The sequence below is a fragment of the Hemitrygon akajei genome, chromosome 22, assembly GCF_048418815.1.
Source record: "Hemitrygon akajei chromosome 22, sHemAka1.3, whole genome shotgun sequence".
Taxonomy (NCBI): Eukaryota; Metazoa; Chordata; class Chondrichthyes; order Myliobatiformes; family Dasyatidae; genus Hemitrygon; species Hemitrygon akajei.
The window spans coordinates 55,113,121-55,137,529 of record NC_133145.1 but is presented as its reverse complement, the minus strand read 5'-3'; the positions used below and the strand labels follow the sequence as shown (position 1 = coordinate 55,137,529).

At 38.5% G+C, this 24,409-nt stretch overlaps 1 protein-coding gene across 1 annotated transcript in view; it reads right to left on the bottom strand.

Annotated features, from left to right (window-relative positions):
* LOC140714747 (E3 ubiquitin-protein ligase rnf213-alpha-like) overlaps positions 1 to 24,409 on the bottom strand; it is a 194,113-nt gene that overhangs the window by 156,401 nt on the left and 13,303 nt on the right. Inside the window, exons 3-7 of the mRNA XM_073026278.1 lie at positions 20,845 to 21,438; positions 8,578 to 8,831; positions 7,647 to 7,805; positions 3,344 to 3,543; positions 823 to 1,100 (exon numbers count right to left, since the gene is read on the bottom strand). Of these exons, the coding sequence (XP_072882379.1) occupies positions 823 to 1,100; positions 3,344 to 3,543; positions 7,647 to 7,805; positions 8,578 to 8,831; positions 20,845 to 21,438 (1,485 nt within the window). The remainder of the gene's footprint in view (positions 1 to 822; positions 1,101 to 3,343; positions 3,544 to 7,646; positions 7,806 to 8,577; positions 8,832 to 20,844; positions 21,439 to 24,409) is intronic.

The following is a 24,409-nucleotide window of genomic DNA, read 5'->3' as shown; positions in this document are numbered from 1 at the left end:
CTCTGTTCAATTTCAGTTATTTAACCTTAGGAAAGATATAAAGGACCCAGCTGAGGTGCAGAAAATACTTAGCAGAATAGCTTCAGTAATAAGGGGATTTTAGCTACAAGGTTACATTGGAGAAGCTGGAATTATTCTCCCTGGAGCAGTAGAGTTTGTGAGAAGATTTTATAAGGCATACAAGATCATAATTATCTAGAAATAGTAGAGAATAGGAAACTCTTCCAACAACAGGCGATTCAAGAATGATATAATGGGGTTGTGAAAATAAACTTCTTTCTTTCTTATGATCTGGAGTTTCTTGCCTACCGATGGTAGAGAATTAGTATTTTAAATGAAAATTGGACAACACCTGAGAGGGAACAATTTACAGGGCAATGAAGAAAGACCGGGAAATGGGAATGAAAGAAGTTTTCTACTTTAATTCACTATGGATTCAATAGAGCAAGTGGTACCCTAAGCCATAAGAAATCTATATTCTAATAGTAATACTCATACTAGTATTGCTATTGTTGTTAATACGTTTCTGCTATCAAAATAAAAGGAAATTATTCTGTTTGGGTAGAAAACGAGGAAGAACTCCTACAAATTCCCAGCATGGTATAGTCTGTAGACCTTCAATGAATTTCAGAATGTTAGAAACTGAAATACAGAAGCAGATGTAGAGCTGCTCTCTCTTTCAATAATGGCTAATTTGCCATATTAATAATATGCATTTTATATATGGATTTTTCTCAAAGCAAGTCTGCATATTAAAAATGCATAAATCGTTGGTAATTGATGGTGGAACAAGTCACTCCAATCGTTGATCACTTCACTTACTTGTTTCTCTCCAAAGGAAAGGGACTTCCAGAAAACTGACGTTCTTTCAAAAACCATAGGTCTTTTATAAACTTCAAAGAACTGTCGTAGTTGTTTTAGGAAAACCTTCAGATTCGTATTATTCCATGTTGTAAGGATATCAAATATTGACTTCACCATGATTTCACCTGCTAGTTGTTTTCCATCTTTTATATCCTTTTTATCACTTCTGAATATATTCTGCCAACTCCAACTTTTTGCAGTAGGCGCACATATGATATCATCGTATTGATGCCATTCTAAGTAAATCAAAAAGCATTCAGTTAGAAATGAACAAATATATGAGAATACTAAAACTGATCAGTTTTCTCAAGTTAAGTCTGTGTTTGTTTACTCTTTCTTTAAACAAATAAGTGGGCTTGCCATATTTTGCTCACTTTAAAGAAATTGTTCTTAATTTTTTCTCATGCTCCAAATATCAAAAAGTTCATGCTGATAATTATGCATAAATACAGCCTCCTTTACAGAGGCATGACCCAACATAGATTGGGGAAATCACTTCGTTGACCATCTTTGCTCCATCCACAAGAAGCAAGTTTTCACAGAGGCCAACCATTTTAATTCCAATACCCATTCTGAAATGTCAGTCCATGGCCTCCTCTACTGCCATGATGAGCCCATTCTCAGACTGGAGGAGCAGTGCTTCATATTCCGTCTGGGTAGCCTCCAAGTTGAAGGCATGAACGTCGATTTCTCTAATTTCTGCTAATTCCCCTTTCCAATCCCTCTTCTTCCATTTCCCATTCTGGCTGCCCTCTCATCCCTTCTCCCAACCTGCCTGTTGCATCCCCCCTGATGCCCCTCCTCCTTCCCTTTTTTCATGGTCCCCTCTTCTTCTCTTATCAGATTCCTTATTCTTCAGCTTTACCCTTTCCACCTATTACCTCCCATATTTTCCACTTCAACCCCTCTCCCCCACCCACCTACCCCTTCACCTGGCTTCACTTGTCACCTTCTAGTTTGTCCTCCTTTCCCTCTCCCCGAGCCTTCTTATTCTGGATTCTTCACTCTTCCTTTCCAGTACCGATGAAACATTGACTATTCATTTCCATAGATGCTGCCTGACCTGCTGAGTTCCTCCAGCATTTTGTAACAAAGACAAGAGAATAAGGGTTGCATAGGGATTGGGAAAATGATATCTGCATAATAGAAGTATCTGAGAAAGGAGTTACCGAGGTCACATTTTGTTGCTGCAATCCTATCTTGGATTCAGAAAGCACAGAAGTAAGAGCCCACCAGATAATTCCAGCAAATAGAAAATGGTGTTTAGACACATAATTCTAGGTTGTCTTCTAGTGCAGTGCTGAAATTCGTGATGTCCTGATGTGCCTTTGTAGCCTATGGTTTATGGAAACTCAAAACCATGTATTGTACGTATTAATCATTGTACAATTTGGTATAAGGATTGAACCAAGTGAGTGTGGCTGCTCAAGCCTTTAAGTCTGCAAGACCGTGTCAAATTATTCTTTAAAGGTTAACTTTTAAGATGTGAAAATCACCATCTGAAAAGTAGAGAGAAGCAAAGAGAAAGAAAAGACAGTGAGAAACAGCAAAACAAACATACAGGTTGAGCAACTCTCATCCAAAATGCTTGGGGCCAGAATGGCTTCAGATTTTGTACTTTGGAATATTTGCATCTCTATATAACGAAAGAGCTTGAGATTGGGACCCAGGTCTAAACACAAAATCCATTTCCATTACACTGGCACTAACAAGGCGCCAATCAGGGTATGTGAGGTCACTTCTCCAAACTGACTGTGGTGCGCAGAGACCTGCACATCACATCACCTGGGAACCTTCCCACTGCCTTGTGGCATTCTCCATTTGTGGCGTCATATCAGCACTCAAAACCGTTTCAGATTTTAAAGGTTTTCAAATAAAGGGTGCTCAACCTTTACTAGGAGATATCAGTCAAACTTTGAAACATTTGAGATACAAGGGAAGGTGAAAAGATGAACCTATTTCACAAATCATAACAGGCCTGTGAGGAAATGTATTACAATTCAGGTTTCCTGATTTTGTTTTTGATCTGCATTAATAGCAAAAAGATCTGTCAGAAAAGCAGTTCAAGCTTCATAGGATCAAAATATGTACTTCTATTTAAGCCAAATCAGACTATCACACCTCATTTATAGAACATAGCACTAGAAATTATGCAGGATGTGTATTACATACTACTCTCTTCTCCAAAGTAACTTCAAAACTGTAATGAGTAAAACACTGACATATTCAAGGTAATAGGCACATAGAGGAACAGTATGCAATTTAGTGAAAGATCATGGCATATTGAGATTGAAATATGAATCGAGAGGGTCAAAATATCAAGAGATGACTGCATATGCCAACTTTAAAAACAAAGGGTGTTTTAAATTTCTATTTCCTTACATAAATGTAAATAATGGACAGTAATATAGTATCATTTTGAAGATGATACTGGTTGTAAAATTACTGGTAAGAAATTTAATTGTGCTTAGCTACTTACCATTTTCAGAAAGCAAATTTTTTTTTATATGTAAGCAGCGATTCACAATACAATCACTTGGTGCATCCGACTTATAAATGAATTCATAGTCTATTCCATTGTCATTTACAACTACATACTTATAAGGATGCTCTTTTCCAATGATGTTTTTATTAGCGTAAAAGCATCCCTCAATGAAGTATCCATGTTCTCCTAAACTCCTGTTAATGCGAAGCAAAAATAATTTCAAAAAATTGGCCCAAATAAGCTATTAACATTACATAAATAAACCCTTTATTGGAGTTAAAAGTATAAAACAGAAAGCAATAAAAGATTAGGACTGCACAGAGCAAATATCCAAATACTTAGGTGAGTGTAAGCACATGATAGAGGCAAATTGCTCTTTTTGACCTTAGTACTTTAACATGAAGGCAGCAAATGTTTTGAAATATAGTTAATTTTTCTATATTTCAATTAAAAATAAATTATTGTGCTTTCTTAAATGGTTCAGTTATTGTAATTTATTTTTATTTTTTCAGTATCATCCATTTAATGTGTTAAGTATATCCCAGATCCAGTAATATCAATGATCAGTGACTGGTCAGAGAGATCATTTTTGGTCAACAAGCTAGGGCAACAGTGTGCACTGTTAAATGTAATATACAGTGGTGCTAGAAAGTTTGTGAACCCTGTAGAATTTTCTCTATTTCTGCATATGACCTAAAATGTAATCAGATCTTCATGCAAGTCCTAAAACTAGATAAAGAGAAGTCAATTAAATAATTAACACAAAACATTATACCTGTTCATTTATTTGTTGAGAAAAATGATCCAATATTACATGTATTTGTTGGAAAATGTCTGCAATTTGGTGATCTGGTTAGCCTACCAATTGGTAATATAGAGAACACAAGATTGGATGAAGGATGTTGTAACATGGTGCCCAGAAATCATGTATTAAGCAAAGTCAATATGGTTTTATGAACATGAAATTATTGTTTGACAGAGTTTGAAGATGTAACAAGCATTCTAAACAAATAGGTTTTCAGAGGCATTCGATCAGATTTGGTATCTGAGATTTGGAACAATGGGTCAGATGGAACTGGCTGACAGAAACAGTTCAACCAAATGTAAAAGTGTAAGATTCACCATCAAGTTCAGACATGGGACGTGAACAGGCTGAGGAGTGAAACTACTAAGAACTGACACTACATTGAAAGGGATCACCAATTCTGAAAAAAAGTAAGGTGTCCTTAGTATTTCACTTTAAACTTGTTAATTAATTGCTGGCAGCGCAAGGCCTTTTTTAAAAAAAAACTTAAGCTTCATTTTACTCAACTGCTTCCTGCATTCCACAACCCTTTTAGTCTCTAACTTTCATACAAGCAAAGCCAAGATGTCTGAGATAAGCTGGAGGTCAGAATCCAGTGCAGATGATCTGCTTCTCACCCAATGCATTTACCATTAAAACAAGCAATTGAGCATCCAGTGTACTTTGGAGAAAGGCTGAACATACTTTACCTCCCTCCACCCAGCAGTTGGCTAACATACAAATGGCAAATTTACTCATTTGTGTAACTGAGACTGTGGAATAGGTAAGTTAATTTAATGTTTTAATTATCTGTCAGCATTTTAAAGTATATATTTATTAGCATTTCAAATATGAATAACATTTTTGCAACTATTTAGATTGCTTTTAAACATCTTTATCAAAGGCATTTAAATACAGTACAAAAGCTTTTGAAAACAGTAGGCTGTCAAAGGTAGACTAAATGCTGCAGAGGTATACACCACCTGAAACCTTCTTGCTACTCTTTTGACCATCCACTCTGGAAAGCTTAAGTCCCAGCAGACAGGCAACATGAGCAAGTCTAGACAGCAATCAATTCTGAAAATCTACTTTCAGTGTTCCCTCTCATACTGAAACCCTCTCACTGCCCCCCTGTGAGTTCAGTGAAACACTCTCTCACTGCTCCCCCGTGATCTCTGCTGCCCTCCGACTCTTTGATCATGTGCTCTCCCAGACCTGCTACCACAGCAAGAAAGTTCAGTGAACATCTATTTCATTATTTTAACAAGGACTGAGAAATAGTAAACCAACGAAACAGAGTTTGAGTCACCAGTTTGTGTTTGGAATGGCAGGTTACATTTGTGAAGTGCCTCAAGGATTATCAGCTGGGCCTCAGCATACTACCAATATGTATCCCCGCAAATGCTTGCAAGTTTGGAACTTTATCACAAGCATATCCAATGAAGAAATCCCAAACTTGCTGACAGATCCAAAGATGGCAAACATATAACTGTACTATGTCAAATTAATGAAATTCACGTGAAAATCTATTCATGAATCTTCTGTCAGTCATTTCATTTCAAAAGAGAAGGCTATAGCTATGAGCACAAAAGGTCAGAATTACGCTGTTTTAAAGTTCAAAGTATATTTATTATCAAAGTATGTATACTATATACAACCTTGAGATTTGTCTCTTTACTGGCAGCCACAAAACAAAGAAACCCAATATAACCCATTATAGAAGACTGACAAACACCCGATAAGGCAGGAAAAGAAAATAATAAGTTAATTTATCTCTAAGATCAATTTTAATTAGAAATTATTTTACATTTAATAGCTTTTAATACGCGAATACTTTTTTTGAACACTTATGAATATCACAAACATTCTGAAACATTCTAAAGTCTTGATGGTTTGACCGACAACTAAGCTGCAAAGACATGATTTTTCTCGCTGCTAAAGGCTTTCTCAGTACTTCCCAGCCAAGGCTAAGTAACAAAGTCACGGCAAAGCTTTGCTGCTCTCATAGCTCTAGGATACTCTTGACTGGCAAATTTAACCTTTTAGTTGTGAACCAGATAAATGTGAGACAATCAAGTGTTATGCAGTTGGCAAGCCTCACTCTTCAAATTACAAACCATTGTTTTAGCCATTGAAAATTCTATTTTCAGGAAATATTAAATATTCAGGCATTTCAACTATTTAACATTCACACATAACACATTTGTCTTTCAAACTCTGCAACAATTCTGAAAGAGTCCAAGCTTTAAGACAAAAAACCTTGTATCCAATGAAAACTTGAAGTTTTCAACAGAAAGCTTATGTATTGCAGACAACTTACGTACAGGTAGTCCCCGAGTTCAGAACGTCCAACTTACGAACAACTGGTACTTACGAACCAAGGAAGAAGAACGCTATCCGCCATTTTAAGTCGGATTGCATCGCCTTCCACCATTTTAAGTCATTGCTGTTGACACTGTGTTGAGTGTGTAACTTTGTATTTGGCTTAAATTTTTCTTAGCAAGATTCACCCTGACACCCCACCCCCGCCTTTTCCGGTCAGCTAGTGGCGCATTGAGATCAGTGCCGGGCTCGAAAACTGAGGTTCCTGAGTTCAATCAAGTGACAGACCGCTCCCGAGCATGCCAGGTTGATGTCGAGCTCACAACTCGACCTCGTAAAAAAAACCTCTGCCAGCTCCAGTTTAAATTCCCACATGGAATATTGAGGGGGATCAAATACCCAAACCCAGCACAGCCCTCACTTTTCCCATTTAACCTGTCTCAGTGCGGTGGAATTTAGGACCCGAGGAATCCAGTGCGGTGGTCCTTAGGACCAAGCGGACTTCGGGAGCCAGAGGAGGTCAGGACCCGCCGCTCGCAGTGTTTCTGTTCCATTGATGGGAAGCGATCACGATTGAAAATAAAGTGGAAATAATAAAGCATTTGGAAAGAGGTGAAATGTCAGCGGTCATTGGAAAAGCGTTAGGCTACAGTCGATCAACAACTGGAACAATTTTAAAGGATAAAGTGAGAATAATGGAGCATGTGAAAGGCCCTGCCCATATGAAAGCTACAATTATTACTAAGCAATGCAGTGGTTTAATTATTGGAATACATCTGTTCCTTAAGTGTTTTATATGCATAGAAAGACAAAATATATACTATATACTAAGATAAATGTTTGACTAACTGACGCTAAATAATACCAGATGTATTTGTTCCAACTTACGTACAAATCCAACTTAAAGACAGACTCAAGAACGGAACTCGTTCATAACCCGGAGACTGCCTGTATTGCAGAACCACTGGCAATTAAATGGAAGACAATTTTCACATTGATGTTTTTTCATAAACAATTCTCAACTTAATTGATGATAACAGAAGATCAAACATGTCAAAAGCAGTTCTTTCAGTGGGGTTGAGTTATGCAAGGCTAAATATGCAAATATATTCTTCATTATTCTAACATTTGAGATAAATGCAAGCAAAAACAAAACATTGCTTGAAAACTTTTAACCAAATGTAAACTTACTTAGTTACAGTTATTTCACATAAGTTTGTTCTCCAGTCTTCAGCAAGAGTCCCAGATCTTATAAATACTTTATCTTTATCTGGATTGAATTTAAAATCCTTTGACAATATTGCATGGAAATAAACAAAAACAGTTTCTTCAGGTTTTAAAGCTGTGTAACTGTAGATTTAAAACAACACATTATTAAAACAAATATACAATAATCCTTGGGAAGTCTGAAATATGTGGTGTTTCATATTAGAATTATTTCACCTTTATACAACTTGCATTCCATTTATAACAGTATTTTAATACAAGTAATATAACTGATATTCTGTAAGAAAATCAACTGTCTAAACTTTATTGGTCATATTTGTACCAAGTTTTCAGAGTGGTAAGCAACAGGCAAGATTAGAATTATCTTAGCTGGGAGCAGTCATATTTTAATGAACAAATAGCAGTTTCACATGATAAAGACATATTAAACAGAGAGGGTGGCTGTAACAACCAGTGAAGAAAAAGTGGAAGGACTTGTACTTCAAGAGGGAACGAAAGAAAGCAGATAACTAAACTGAAGAAAATGAGCTGATGAGATGCTGCTCACAATAAAGCAAGAATTAATAAATGAAATGGGTCGGCTGTAGGCACATATGTATGGAAAAATAAATTAAACAAAACTGCAAAGGCTGAAACACATGAGAGAAAAGAAAAGGGTAGCCCAGAAAGAAGGAAAATTATAAGAGAAAAAACAAAGTGCAGAAATTTCCCTCATATGCTTTCTTCTGACAAATATGTAATCACACTAACACAACCTGACTTTAAAAATGTCTACTAATCGAACTTCAAGACAACAGTATTCATGATTATTCAGCCAGCTAAAGCCTAGCAAACTTAGCAACGGAATCTCTTTCATGACTTCAAATACATGACATCTCATTCGTGTTTTTCCCACCTTGGTTCAGAAGGCTTTTCTTTTGATTGTTTTTTTTGTTGCTGCTTTTCCTTCCTGCTTAATGGTTTTTTGTCTTCATCAGCACTTTTGTTGCTTACTGTTGAAGTGGTCAATTCACTGTTACTTTTCTGTTTTGGGCTTTCCAATGGATTATCAGCCCATTTTTGTTCCAGTGTTTTGGAATCATGCTCCAGTCCTTTCTTCTCACTCTTCTGAATGGGATTTTTTTTATTGTCTGTTCCTGAAAATCCACCCTAGAGGGCACCAAAGACAAGTAAAGTAACTTGAAAATCTCTGCCTTCACATTTTACTTTTTGTTATTTAGAGATACAGCACAGAACAGGCCCTTCCGGCCCAATGAGCTGTACCACCCAGCACCCCACCAATCTAACACTAGCCTAATCACAGGATCATTTACAATGACCAATTAACCTCCTAACTGGTACGTCTTTCAACTGTGGGAGGAAACCAAAGCACCCAAAGTAAACCCACATGATCTCAGAGAGAAAGTACAAACTCCTTACAGACAGTACCAGAATTGAGCTCTGAACTCCAATGCTACAAGCTGTAATTGTGTCGCACTAAATGCTATGCCACCTTTTTATACTAGAATCAGTTGCTTTATCTGTCCGTAACTTGAGTTCCCAAAAGTAAATTGGTAAATTGGTTTATTATTGCCATACATACCAGAGTACAGTGAACATATTTGTTTCAATTATTTGTTTTGCATGCCATCCATACAGATAATTTCATTACATTAAGGCAGTAAAAGGGAAAATAACAGAACGCAGAATAAAGCGTTACAGTTTCAGAGAAAATGCAGTGCAGGCAGACAATTAAGGTACAAGGATATAACAGAGTAGATTGCAAGGTCAAGAGTTAATTTCATCATACTATCAGAATTAGATTTAATATAACCGGCATTATGTTGTGAAATTTGAATAGAAGTACGTTGCAATACACAATTATAAAAACATGAATTATAATAAAAATATATAAAAACTTAAATACTGTAAGAAATGCAAAAGAGCAAGAAGTCTGAGGAAAAGTACATGGGTTGCTTATTCATTCAGAAATCTGATGGCAGAGGGGAAGAAGCTGTTCCTGAAACATTCAATGTGTGTCTTCAGGCTCCTGTACCTCCTCCTTGATGGTAGTAATGAGAAGAGGGCATGTCCTGAGTGATGGAGATCCTTAATTATGGATGCCACCTTCTTTGAGATATCACCTTTTAAAAGGTATCCTCAATGCTGAGGAAGCGGGTATCCATAATGGAGCCGGCTGAGTTTACAACTTTGTGCAACTTTTTCTAATTTTGTCCAGTGGCCCTCAATGCCAGATGGTGATGCAATCAGTTAGAATGGTACATCTGTAGAAATTTGAGAGAATCTTTGGTGATATTCCAAGTCTCCTCAAACTCTTAATGAAATATAGTTGCTGTCATGCCTTCTTCGAAATTGCTTCAATATGTTGGGCCCAGGATAGATCTTCAGAGACGTTGATACCCACAAACTTGAAACTGTTCACCCCTTCCACACCAGATCCCTCAATGTGGACTGGTGTGTGTTCCATCAATTTTTCCTTTCAGAAGTCCATAATCAATTCCTTGGGTATTATGAGGTTGAGTGCAAGTTTGTTGTTGCAACATCACTCAACCAGCGGACCAACCTCGATCCTGTATGCCTCCAAATTCTGCCAATAACAGTTGAGTCATCATCTAATTTATTGATGCTGTGCCTAGCCGCACAGTTGTGGGTGTAGAGATAGTAGAGCAGTGGGCTAAGTTTGCATCCTTGAGATGCACCAGTGTTGACTGTCAGCGAGGAGGTGTTATTTCTGATCTGCATTGACTGTGACCTCCCGATGAGGAAGTCACAGATCCAGAGGGGGGCACAGAGGCCAAGGTTTTGTAGCTTGTTGATTAGATCTGAGGGTGTTGAACGCTAAGCTGTAATTAATAACAGCTGCTTGATGTAGGTATTGCCAGGGAATCGTTCAATACTTTTGTAGCAACATGATAGAAATTGTCCATGAACCTGATGGACAGGCGTTTATATCTCCTGCTCGATGGGGATGGAGCAGGGCAAGGAGGTAAAAGAGTGCCCAGGGTAGGTGGGGTCTGTTGGCTGCTTTATCAAGGCAGCAAAAAGTGTAGATGGAGTCCATGGAGGGGAACGTGGTTTCTGTGGAGCAAGTCAGGACATTTTTCGTTGAGCATAGGAGAATGAGGGGTGATCTTATAGAGGAGTATAGACTTTTGAAGGGCAAAGAGAGGGTAATTAAGCAGACTTTGTCCCAGGATTGGAAAATCAAGAAACAGAGAGCAGAGGTTTCAGGTGAGAAGTGGGGAAACTTGATACGAACCTGAGGTGCAACGTTATTACGCAGTGGGTAGTCAGTATATGAACAAGCTGTCAAAGAAAGAAGTTGAGGCAGGTAGACTAACAGTTAAAAGGCACGGATAGCTAAATGGATGGGAAAGGTTTAAAGAGATATGAGCCAAAAGTGGGTGATTGAAACTGGCTTAGATGTGAATCTAAATTACACGAAACAACTTGGTCAAAGAGCCCGTTTTCATTGTGCATCACTATGTGCTGAGTTATGTCACACAGAAAGTGGTGAATCTGTGGAATTCTCCGCCACAGGAAACAGCTGAGGCCGGTTCATCGGCTATATTTAAGAGGAAGTTAGATATGGCCCTTGTGGCTAAAGGGATCAGGGGGTATGGAGAGAAAGCAGGTACAGGGTTCTGAGTTGGATGATCAGCCATGATCATACTGAATGGCGGTGCAGGCTCGAAGGGCCGAATGGCCTACTCCTGCACCTATTTTCTATGTTTCTATGTCTACAACTCTCTGTAGTTTCACGCAGTGTCCGGCCAAGCAGTTGCCACATCAAGCCATGATGTATCCAGAAAGGATGCTTTCTATGGTGCACTGTTAAAAATTGGTGAGTATGAAAGGGCATATGCAAAAATTCCTTCAGCTTCCTGAGGAATAATATTTTCCAAGATGGAGCACCTCCCAATAAAATCATAGATATTATCCATGCTGAATTCCTTCAGCAATGAACAAACTACTGTAGGAACTCAGTAGATGGAGTAATATCTGTGTAGAGGGGGGAGGAACTGTTGACATTTTGAATCAAGAAAGCATCAATTAAGTCTGAGAGTAAAAAGAGAATATGTACAGTATAAAGAGGAGGGAGAGAGCAAAGGCAGGCTAGTAGTGATAGACGGACTGAATATAAAGGATGATGGGCAGAGGGAGCAGGTGGTGGGGGGGAGAAGTGGGATTGGAAGAACGAGGCAAATAGGTAAGAGGAGGGAGCTGAAGCTGGGTGGCAGGAGTTAATGGTAACACAATTTTACAGGAGAAAACATTAGCTTCACTAAAGGGTTCTTAAACAGAAACCACCAAACACAGTAATCACATGCAATATTGCAGTTAAGGTCTGACCAAGATTTTATAAAGTTAGGGCAATATCTCCCTATTTCTGTATTCAATGCTCCAACTAGAGGGCCTGCATGCCATATTCGTTTCTAACCACGTTAACCATTTTTGTTGTCACTAAAGGATCTATTCCAAGAGCTATTTGTTCCTCTACACTCCTTAAGGACCTACCATTCATAGTGCATGTCCCAGCCTTATTAGTGGTCCCAAAATGCACCACCTTACATGTCTGAATTAAAGCTCCATCTGCTACTTTACAGCCCTGTTCTCCAACACCAATATTTCTCTGCAACCTATGACTATCTTCTATACACTCAACAATTCCACCAATTGTTATGTCATCCATGAATTTACTGATCATGCCGCTCACATCCACAACCAAATCCAAGTAATTTAGGTACATTACAAACAGCAAGGGTGCCAGCAGCATGAGTCACAGGCATCCATTCCTTTACCATTACTTCTCCTGTTGCCAACACAAGTGGGTTGAAATTATTTTACAGTTAAACAAATCACACCTAGAATGTTCAAACAACACACACAAAATGCTGGTGGAACACAGCAGGCCAGGCAGCATCTATAGGGAGAAGCACTATCGACGTTTCGGGTCGAAACCCTTCGTCAGGACTAACTGAAAGGAAAGATACTAAGAGATTTGAAAGTAGGAGGGGGAGGGGAAATGCAAAATGATAGGAGAAGACCGGAGGGGGTGGGATGAAGCTAAGAGCTGGAAAGGTGATTGGCAAAAGTGATACAGAGCTGGAGAAGGGAAAGGATCATGGAATGGGAGGCCTGGGGAGAAAGAAAGGAGGAGGGGAGCACCAGAGGGAGATGGAGAACAAGCAGAGTGATGGGCAGAGAGAGAGAAAAAAAACAAACAACTAAATATGTCAGGGATGCGGTAAGAAGGGGAGGAGGGGCATTAATGGAAGTTAGAGAAGTCAATGTTCATGCCATCAGGTTGGAGGCTACCCAGCCGGTATATAAGGTGTTGTTCCTCCAACCTGAGTTTGGATTCATCTTGACAGTAGAGGTGGCCATGGATAGACATATCAGAATGGGAATGGGATGTGGAATTAAAATGTGTGGCCACTGGGAGATCCTGCTTTCTCTGGCAGACAGAGCGTAGGTGTTCAGCAAAACTGTTTCCTAGTCTAGAATGTTGTTAGGGGAGAGTACATTTTCTTTCATTAAGTAATTGCTGCTGGTCAGCCAATTAACATTAAAAAGATAAATTTGGGATCTGCTGGGGAAGTATTCAAATAACATAGAACAATACATGGACAGGCTTAACAGTCCACAATGTTGTGCCAAACCAATTACCGTAGATTCCGGATTTTAAGCCGCTACTTTTTTCCCACATTTTGAACAGCTTTGAACTTTGCGGCCTTTAATACGGTGCGGCTAATGTATGATTTTTTTCATGCCGCCAAAAACATTTTGCCTCGTAACAGTAGACCAATAAAATTGATGAGTAGTTCACAGAGGTCCAATGAAATTGTACGATAAATCAAGCGCACTTTCACAATTAAATTATTGTAAATCAGTCATTTGTACTCACCCTCATCAACATGGAAAACACTCGAAGAAAAGCATTGTGCTGCCTTTATGGCAGTTATTTAGTTTATAATATTTTCGCTTAGTAATTCATTTTCTAGTTAAAGTTAGAAGAGTTTTAACTATATTTGTTTTCTGTACTACATCGCGGGATGCTATGACGTCACACCCGGTTTCGCGGTGTCTTGTGGGAAAAATGCCATTTGCGATAAACGGGACGGCGGAGCGAAAACGCAGCTTTTAAGTTAAAGGCGATCAATAACTTTTCCTGGTAGGCTGCAGTATATATATTTTTTACCAGTCGTTAGGAGATATTGGAATGTTGTTCAGTAAAGAAGTATACGCAACATATATTTAAAAGTAGCCGCGTTACAGGCACGGTTCGAAAAAAAGCATTTGCAATATGTATTTGTTTTTGTTACCATATGGATTTAATTAAAAGTTAAAAAATCCTCACGTGTAATATCTTTCTGTGTAAATATCTCATATTACAACGTGGGACACCTGCGGCCAAAAATCCGGTGCGGCCTTTACAGTTAAAAAATTGATTTTATTTCTAAAATTAGAGCCAGCGGCTTTTAATCAGGTGCGCTCTGTAGTCCGGAATCTACGGTAAGTTAGTAATTAAATAGCTAACAAAACTAATCTCTTTTGCCTACACAATGTTCATATTCTTCCATTTCCATCATATTCATGTGTCTATCTAAACATCTCTTAAAAGTCTCTAATAGTTCTGCCTCTACCACCACCCCAGACAGCGCATTCCAGACATTCACCATCCTCTGTAAAAACAACTTGCCCCTCACATCTTTGACATTTTATCATCTTTGACGATAAAAACATGCCTTCTGGTATTAGACATTTTAAACCTTGAAAAAGATACGATCTGTCTATTCTACAGTATCTCTGCCTCTTATAATCTTATAAACCCCTATTAGATCCCCCCCCCCCAGCCTCCACAGCGCCAGAGAAAACAACATAAATTTGTCCAACCTCTCTTTATAACACATGCCCTCTAATCCAGGCAACATCCTGGTAAACCTCTTCTGTATCTTCTCCAAAGCTTCGACAGGATCCTCTTTTGAGTCAGTATGGGTAGAAGTCAGGAACAGGAAGGGAGCAGTTACTCTATTGGGGGTATTCTATAGGCCCCCTGGTAGCAGCAGCGATATCGAGGAGCAAATTGGGAGGCAGATTTTGGAAAGGTGCAAAAATAACAGGGTTGTTATCATTGGTGACTTTTAACTTCCCTAATATTGATTGGCACCTGATTAGTTCCAATGGTTTAGATGGGGCAGAGTTTGTTAAGTGTGTCCAGGACGGGTTCCTGTCACAGTATGTTGACAGGCCAACTAAGGGAATGCCATACTAGATCTAGTATTAGGTAACGAACCGGGTCAGGTCACAGATCTCTCAGTGGGTGAGCATCTGGTGGACAGTGACCACCGCTCCCTGACCTTTAACATTATGATGGAAAATGATAGAATCAGAGAGGACAGGAAAATTTTTAATTGGGGAAGGGCAAATTATGAGGCTATAAGGCTAGAACTTGCGGGTGTGAATTGGGATGATGTTTTTGCAGGGAAATTTACTATGGACATGTGGTAAATGTTTAGGGATCTCTTGCAGGATGTTAGGTATAAATTTGTCCCAGTGAGGAAGATAAAGAATGGTAGGGTGAAGGAACCATGGGTGACAAGTGAGGTGGAGAATCTAGTCAGATGAAAGAAGGCAGCATACGTGAAGGTTAGGAAACAAGGATCAGATGAGTTTATTGTGGAATACAGGGTAGCAAGAACGAAGCTTAAGAAGGGGCAGAGGAGAGCAAGAAGGGGGCATAAGAAGGCCTTGGTGAGTAGGGTAAAGGAAAACCCCAAGGCATTCTTCAATTATGTGAAGAACGAAAGGTTGACAGGAGTGAAGGTAGGACCGATTAGAGATAAAAGTGGGAAGATGTGCCTGGAGGCTGTGGAAGTGAGCGAGGTCCTGACGAAGGGTCTCGGCCTGAAACGTCGACAGCGCTTCTCCCTATAGATGCTGCCTGGCCTGCTGTGTTCTACCAGCATTTTGTGTGTGTTGAGGTCCTCAATGAATACTTCTCTTCGGTATTCACCAATGAGAGGAAACTTGATGACAGTGAGAACTATACGAGTGAGGTTGATGTTCTGGAGCACGTTGATATTAAGGGAGAAGTGGTTTTGGGAGCTGTTAAAATACAATACGGATAAGTCCCGGGGCCTGACGGAATATTCTCCAGGCTGCTCCACAAGGCAAGGGAAGAGATTGCTGAGCCTCTGGCTAGGATCTTTATGTCCTCATTGTCCACGGGAATGGTACCAGAGGATTAGAGGGAGGCGTATGTCGTCCCCTTGTTTAAAAAAGGTAGTAGGGATAGTCGGGGGAATTATAGACCAGTGAGCCTTACATCTGTGGTGGGAAAGCTAGTGGAAAAGATTCTTAGAGATAAAATCTATGGGCATTTAGAGAATCATGGTCAGATCAGGGACAGTCAGCATGGCTTTGTGAAGGGCAGATCATGTCTAACAAGCTGATAGAGTTCTTTGAGAAGGTGACCAGGCATATAGATGAAGGTATTGCAGTGGATGTGATCTACATGGATTTTAGTAAGGCATTTGACAAGGTTCCACAAGGTAGGCTTATTCAGAAAGTCAGAAGGCATGGGATCCAAGGAAGTTTGGCCAGGTGGATTCAGAATTGGCTTGCCTACAGAAAGCAGAGGGTCGTGGTGGAGGGAGTACATTCAGATTGGAGGGTTGTGACTAGTCGTGTCCCACAAGGATCGGTTCTGGGACCTCTACTTTTCATGATTTTTATTAATGACCTGGATGTGGGGCTAGAAGGGAGTATTGACAAGTTTGCAGATGACACAAAGGTTGGTGGTGGTGTGGATATTGTTGAGGATTGTCGAAGATTGCAGAGAGACATTGATAGGATGCAGAAGTGGGTTGAGTAGAAACATAGAAAATAGGTGCAGGAGTAGGCCATTTGGCCCTTCAAGCCTGCACCGCCATTCAGTATGATCATAGCTGATCATCCAACTCAGAACAGATGGTGCAGAGTAGTTGCAGATAGTGTTCAACCCGGAGAAGTGTGAGGTGGTACACTTTGGAAGGACAAACTCCAAGGCAGAGTACAAAGTAAATGGCAGGATACTTGGGAGTGTGGAGGAGCAGAGGGATCTGGGGGTACATGTCCACAGATCCCTGAAAGTTGCCTCACAGGTAGATAGAGTAGTTAAGAAAGCTTATAGGGTGTTAGCTTTCATAAGTCGAAGGATAGAGTTTAAGAGTCGCGGGGTAATGATACAGCTCTATAAAACTTTGGTTAGGCCACACTTGGAGTACTGTGTCCAGTTCTGGTCGCCTCACTATAGAAAGGGTACAGAGGAAATTTACCAGGATGCTGCCTGGTTTAGAGAGAATGCATTATGATCAGAGATTAAGGGAGCTAGGGCTTTACTCCCTGGACAGGAGGATGAGAGGAGACATGATAGAGGTATACAAGATATTAAGAGGAATAGATAGAGTGGACAGCCAGTGCCTCTTCCCCAGGGCACCACTGCTCAATACAAGAGGACATGGCTTTAAGGTAAGGGGTGGGAAGTTCAAGGGAGATATTAGAGGAAGGTTTTTTTTACTCAGAGTGATTGGTGCGTGGAATGCACTGCCTGAGTCAGTGGTGGAGGCAGATACACTAGTGAAATTTAAGAGACTACTTGACAGGTATATGGAGGAATTTAAGGTGGAGGGTTATATGGAAGGCAGGGTTTAAGGGTCGACACAACATTGTGGGCCGAATGGCCTGTACTGTGCTGTGTTGTTCTATGTTCTATGACATCCTATCTATAATGAGCAACCAGAACTATATACTGTACTCCAGATGCAGCGTAACTAGAGCTTTACAAAGCTGCAATATAACTTCTTGACTTTTGAACTCAGAGCTTCAATGAATAAAGTCAAGGTTGCCGAATATCTTCTTAATCACCCTCTCAACCTGTGTAGCCACTTTCAGGGAACTATGAGCAGGGACATCAAGATCCCTCTGCTGTTAATATTGTTAATAGTGTACTTTCTCTATGCATTTGACTAACCAAGGTGTAATAGTTCACATTTGGCCCCGTTAAACTCCATCTGCCATTTCTCTACCCACATCAGCAACTGATCTATATCCCGTAGTATTCTTTGCCAGTCTTCTATGCTATTTACAACACGACTAATTATCATACAGTGCCTGTAAAAAGTATTCACAGCCCCCACCTTCTTGGAAGTTTTCATGTTTTGTTGTTTTACAACATTGAATCTCAGAGGATAAATTTGGCTTTTTTGATACTGATCAGCAGAAAAGACTCTTTCATGTCAAAATGAAAACAGATCTCTACGAAGTGATGTAAATTAATAACAAATATGAAACACAAAATAATTGATTCCATAAATATTCACCCCCTTCAAGTCAGTATTTTGTAGATGTCACCAATTACAGCCTTGAGTCTGTGTGGAAAGGTCTCTATCAGCTTTGCACATCTGGACACTGCAATTTTCCCCATTCTTCTTTACAAAGCTGCTAAAGCTCAGTCAGACTGCATGGGGAACAGCCTTTTTCAAGTCTTGCCACAAATTCTAAATTGGATTCAGGTCTGGACTCTGCTTTGGCCACTCCAGGACATTAATTTTGTTGTTTTTAAGCATTCCTGGGTAGCTTTGGATTTATGCTTGGGTCATTGTTTTGCTGGAAAACAAATCTTCTCCCAAGTTGCAGTTCTCTTGCAGACTGCATCAGGCTTCCCTCCAGATTTCCCTGTATTTCGCTTGTTATGAATGTGACGCAACTCTGAGGGGCCGAAGGGTACAAAGTCACCCCCTCCTTTGTGAGAATCGCAAGATCGCTATTAATTCGGGTCTGGGACCCAGGAAATGAGAGAGAGACATCCAGAATACACAAGGTTTGGAATGTGTCCTGACCTCAGCGAAACGGAACCACTGATAACGGCCATTGTCTCTTGGAGACGGAATTGTGTATTGAGTACTGTACTATTCATTGAAACCCCTCAGGGGACAACCAGAGTGGGCTGGTTGAGGGATTGCATCATCCCAACCTGATTGACATCTGAGACCCCGTGAGTAAGGATAAAAGAGGGTCTGGGGAACAACCCCTTTAGACGCACCAGGAGAAACGCTAGAGATCCCGTGACAGCGTTTAATAGCGACAGCCGGTGGGGACTCGTGTGCGTCCTCCCTTGCCAGGGTGGCGGGCTCATCACGGAAGAACGGCTTAGCTAAAGGAGAGGCCACAAGTGAACGGCCACACCAACGAGACTCCGACGGTTCGAAATAATAAAAGGAAAGCCGGCAAGTTTTTCTCTAAATCTCTCTCTCTCTCTCTCCAACCATTGCAACCCAGTGGTCCCCAAAGGCTGCAGCCTGCATGAACTGAGTGAACTTTATATTTCCATCGGACAATACATTATCCCCTAGACAACGATAGAGCTTATTTCTTATTGATTATTATTACACCCGCACTTTTAGGTTTAGTATTGACGACGTATATTATCTGTATATTTGCATTGATATTATTTTTGTGTATTTTTATGTTAAAAATCGTATCATCAGACTTCAACGGACCTCTCTATCTTTGCTGGTAAGTGACTCAGTTACGGGGTTCATAACAAGCTGCATTCATTTTACCCTCCACCTTCACAAGTCTTCCAGGGCCTGTTGCAGTGAAGCATCCCCACAACAGGGATGCAGTCACCACCACGCTTCACAGTAGGAATGGTGTGTTTTTGATCATGTGCGGTGTTTGGCTTATACCGAACATAGTGTTCAGTCTGATGGCCAAAAAGTTCAATTTTGGTTTCATCAGACCATAGAACCTTCTTCCAGCTAACTTCAGAGTGTCCCACAAGCCTTCTGGCAAACTCTAGCCAAGATTTCATGTGAGTTTTTTCCCCCCCAACAGTGGCTTTCTCTTCACCACTCTCCCATAAAGCTACACCTGGGCAACAGTTGTTGTATGCACAGTCTCTCCCCATCTCAGCCACTGAAGCTTGAAACTCCTCCAGAGTTGTCATAGGTCTCTTGGTGGCCTCCCTCATTAGACCCTTCTTGCACAGTCACTTAGTTTTTGAGGACGGCCTGCTTGACAGATTTACAGCTGTGCCATCTCCTTGCCATTTCTTGATGATAGATTTATCTGTACTCCAAGGGATATTCAGTGACTTGGAAATTTTCTTGTATCTATCTCCTGACTTGTGCTTTTCAATAACCTTTTCGTGCAGTTGCTTGGAGTGTTCTTTTGTCTTCATGGTGTAGTTTTTGCCAGGATACTATTTCCCCAGCTGTTAGACCCTCCAGATACAAGTGTATTTTTAATACAATTACCGGTAATTGAAACACCTTGACTGAACACAGGTCTCCAAAAACAGATCTCCATTTAACTAATTATGCGACTTCTAAAACCAATTGGCTGCACCAGTGATGATTTGGTGTGTTCCATTAAAAGGGGGGTGAATACTTATGCAATCAATTATTTTGCATTTTATATTTGTAACTAATTTAGATCACTTTGTAAAGATCTGTTTTCACTTTGAGACGGAAGAGTCCTTTTCTGTTGATCAGTGTCAAAAAAGCCAAATTAAATCCATTCTGATTCAATGATGTAAAATAAAATATGAAAACTTCCTAGGGGTGTGAATACTTTTTATAGGCATTGTATCATCTGCAAATTCCGACAATGGTAAAGACTAGAAGGCACTGCTTTCAATTCCTGATCTGTGGTAACTGGCTGATCCTAACTGGGAAGACATTTGGGAAAAGTTCTAATAAACTAAGGTGAGAACTTTTACTATCTATCGGTCTATATGACGAGAAGAGTGGATTTGGCTATAAATAACCTGCTAACAATCATTAACTAACATGTTTTATATTCTTTAGTGTTATATTAGTAAAATTATCCTCCTATGTGAATAGTAGGTGATACAGCAAAATACAACTAGCATTCCCAGAGCATGCCTCACCAAAAATAAGATGAAAGGAGAATATATTCTTAATATAATTACTTTTCCCCATTGAGACATCTAGACAGCTGAAAATTAAGACATTGTAGAATATTGCTCTATTCATTCTTTTTACTTTTTATCATGCATTTTACTGTAATTTTAGGTTACTGTTAATGTTATTAAATGGCACCATTTTTAAAAGTACTATTGTGATAAAAACAATTTAAAAATAAATGTTATAACCTTCAGTGGAATGGTTTCTTCCTTCTTCGGGTCCCGTTGAATGGGAGACTTTTTGTCACTGGTTCCTGTGTTGCTGTGTTCTGCTTTAGCATTAGCTTCTGATTTGCTTAGATTGCCTTTCTTTACAGATTTAATCTCATCGTTGCCACTCCTTTGTTTTTCTGTGGCTAAAATTCTACCTCCCATTGATTTGGTTGGTTTGTTCTTATTAGGGTCAGGCACTGGATTCTCTACAGAAGCTCTGGCACCATGTTCTTTGTTCTCAGTAGGTGTAATGTCAGTTTCGAGAGGTGCTAAGCTTTGTTTTGCACCATCTTTGACTGGAGTGTAATTATCTGGCACTTGATCCTTTTGTCTTGATGTGGGATAGGGTCCATCACCCATAGCACCCTGTATATCAGCATTTTCACTGCTAGATTTTAGGTCATTGGTCCCATCATCAGCAACAGCAGAAAAACCATTACTTTCATTTCCAACTTTGAGTTGCACTAGTTCAGTGTCTGTATGATCACTTTCCGAATACAACTGGCTATGCTCAGAAGCGGAAGTAGTTTCTTTATATGTATCAGCTGCGCTCTGTGTCTTTCTTTTTTTCTGTTTTTGAAAGAATGACAACATTCAGAAAACATCAATGATAGCGAACAGTTTAGTTAGTGTCCTGGATTTTAAAACTCCACGCATCCCACCCACCCACTCCATCACTTAGCTGCAAAAATTAAACTTTATTAAATAATATTGTTGATTAGAAATCTACACAAATTAAACAGTATAAAATGTTTGTATTCAGTGCATCTTTGATGGCACCGTTATGCAAACATGATTATCTTAATATATTGTGAACAATATTCCACTTTGCTCCATTTCTTTGCTTCACTGCACTTTGATTTCAACTTCATTGAAAATTTTCAAACCAGATGTTTGCTCTACTAATTTGGACAAGTTTGTGTGAATAATCTATCTATAATTTACTGTGCTCATATCTTCTGTCCAATTGCAACTTGAAAGAAACAAGTTAGAATACATCATAAGCACTTACCCATCAAGGTTGTTAAGGAAAAGACAGACAAGGTATTGTTGAATTCTAAACATCAAAGATTATTCTTTCCTAATTTCAAATTTAAAGTAAATTTATTATCATAGTACATATATAATACAATACACTACCTTGAGATTTATTTTCTTGTAGGCATTTACAGGAAGAAGAAAAAATTGTTCTTCTGCTTTATCATAAATAGAAATTCAGTAATCTAAATTGTTTTAATTTTTTTTAATTCAATTTTTAAGATAGTTACATAGAAGGAATAGAATAATATATCTACCCTCCCCCCCCCCTTAACATCCCTATCTAAAAAAAAGAAAGAAAAGAAAGAAGAAAGAAAGACTGCCTGGATATCGGAAGATCCCCACATGCTCCATGGAATTCAAAATAGTTTTAATATATGTATTTATTTATTTCCCCAGAGGACCAATAACTTTATCTTTGGAGCACCTACATATATAATCCTATCTTTTGTAAATAAGGGCGCCAAATTCTCAGAAATGTGTCATATTTATTCCCTAAATTATAAGTAATTTTTTCAAGTGGAATGCAGCTAAAAATTTCATTATTCCAATGATCCATACTTAAGTATGAATCCGATTTCCAAGTAACTGCAATAGCCTTTTTGGCCACTGCCAATGCAATTTTTATAAATTCTTTCTGATATTTGTTCAACTTAGGTTTTGGTTTTATCCCTTCAATATCACCTAGTAAAAATAATATTGGGTTATGTGGAAGCTGTGTTCCAATAATTTGTTGCAATAAAACTCTTAAATTTATCCAAAAAGGTTTAATTTTAAAACAAGACCAAGTAGAATGTAAAAAAGTACCAATTTCTTGATTACATCGAAAACATTGATCAGATAAATTTGGGTTTAATCTATTTATTTTTTGCTGTGTAATATATAGTTGATGTAAAAAATTGTATTGTACTAATCTAAGTCGGACATCTATTGTATTTGTCATACTGTCAAGACATAGTCTTGACCAACTTGTTTCATCAATTTTAATATCAAATCTATTTCCCATTTTTGTCTTGACTTATGAATTCCTTGTTTAAGTGTCTGTTTTTGAATCAAATTATACATACAAGAAGTAAATTTTTAAATTTTTCCTTTTTGAATTAAAGTTTCTGTTTCATTAGATTTCGGCATTAACATTGTTTGACCCAGTTTTTCTCTTAAGTAAGCCCTTAGTTGAAAATAACAGAAAAGAGTGTTATTTGATATTTTATATTTATTCTTTAATTGATCAAATGACATAAATATACCTCCTTCAAAACAATCTCCTATATATCTAATCCCTTTTTGAAACCAGTTATATAAAAGTTGATTATCCATTGTAAAAGGAATGAGTCTATTTTGAATTAGAGGTCTCTTTACTAATAAAGATTTCTTTATCTCATCATCAACGTTTGTCTTATTCCATAAATCAATCAAATGTTTTAATGTAAGGGATTCTTTCTTTTCTCGTATCCATTTAGATTCCCATTTATATATAAAATCTTCTGGTATATTTTCTCCTATCTTATCTCATTCTATTCTAATCCATGCCGGTTTATCTTTGTCAAAAAGAGATGCAATAAATCTAAGTTGATTTGCTTTATAATAATTCTTAAAGTTTGGAAGTTGTAACCCTCCTAGGTCAAATTTCCAACGATATTCTTGACATCTTACCTTTCCAAAGAAACTTCCTCACACATTTATTTAACTCTTGAAAAAACTTCTGCGGCAGTTGTATTGGTAATGTTCGAAATAAGTACTGTAATCTAGGAAATATATTCATTTTTATAGCATTGACTCTACCTACTAATGTTATTGGTAACATCATCCATTTATCAAGATCTTCTTGAATTTTTTTCAATAATGGTAAATAGTTTAATTTATATAAATTCTTTATATCGTTATCAACTCTTACACCTAAATACTTTATATCATTTATCGGCCATCTAAATTGAGTTATTAATCGACATTGACTATAATCTCCTTTAGTAAGGGGTAAAATTTCACTATTATCCCAATTTATTTTATACCCTGATACTTTTCCATATTCTTCCAATCTAAAAGATAATTTATGCAATGAATGCAATGGGTTTGTTAGATAAATCAGAACATCATCAACAAATAGATTAATCTTATATTCATCCCGGTTAACTCTGAAACCCATAATATCTGAGTCAGTTCTAATTAATTCAGCTAATGGTTCTATCGCCAATACAAATAAAGCAGGTGATAGTGGACAACCTTGTCTAGTTGACCTTGTTAACTGAAATGGTGTTGAAATTTGGCCGTTTGTCACTACTTTAGCTTTGGGACTAGTATTTAAGGTTTTAATCCAATTTATAAAAGATACTCCTAACCTGTATTTTTTCCAATACCTTAAATAAAAAATCCCATTCCAATCTATCAAATGCTTTTTCTGCATCCAAAGCTACTGCCACACTCATTTCCTACCTCTTTTGTGCCAAATGAATTATGCTAAGTAACCGAGTTACATTATCTGCCGATTGTCTATTTTTAATAAATC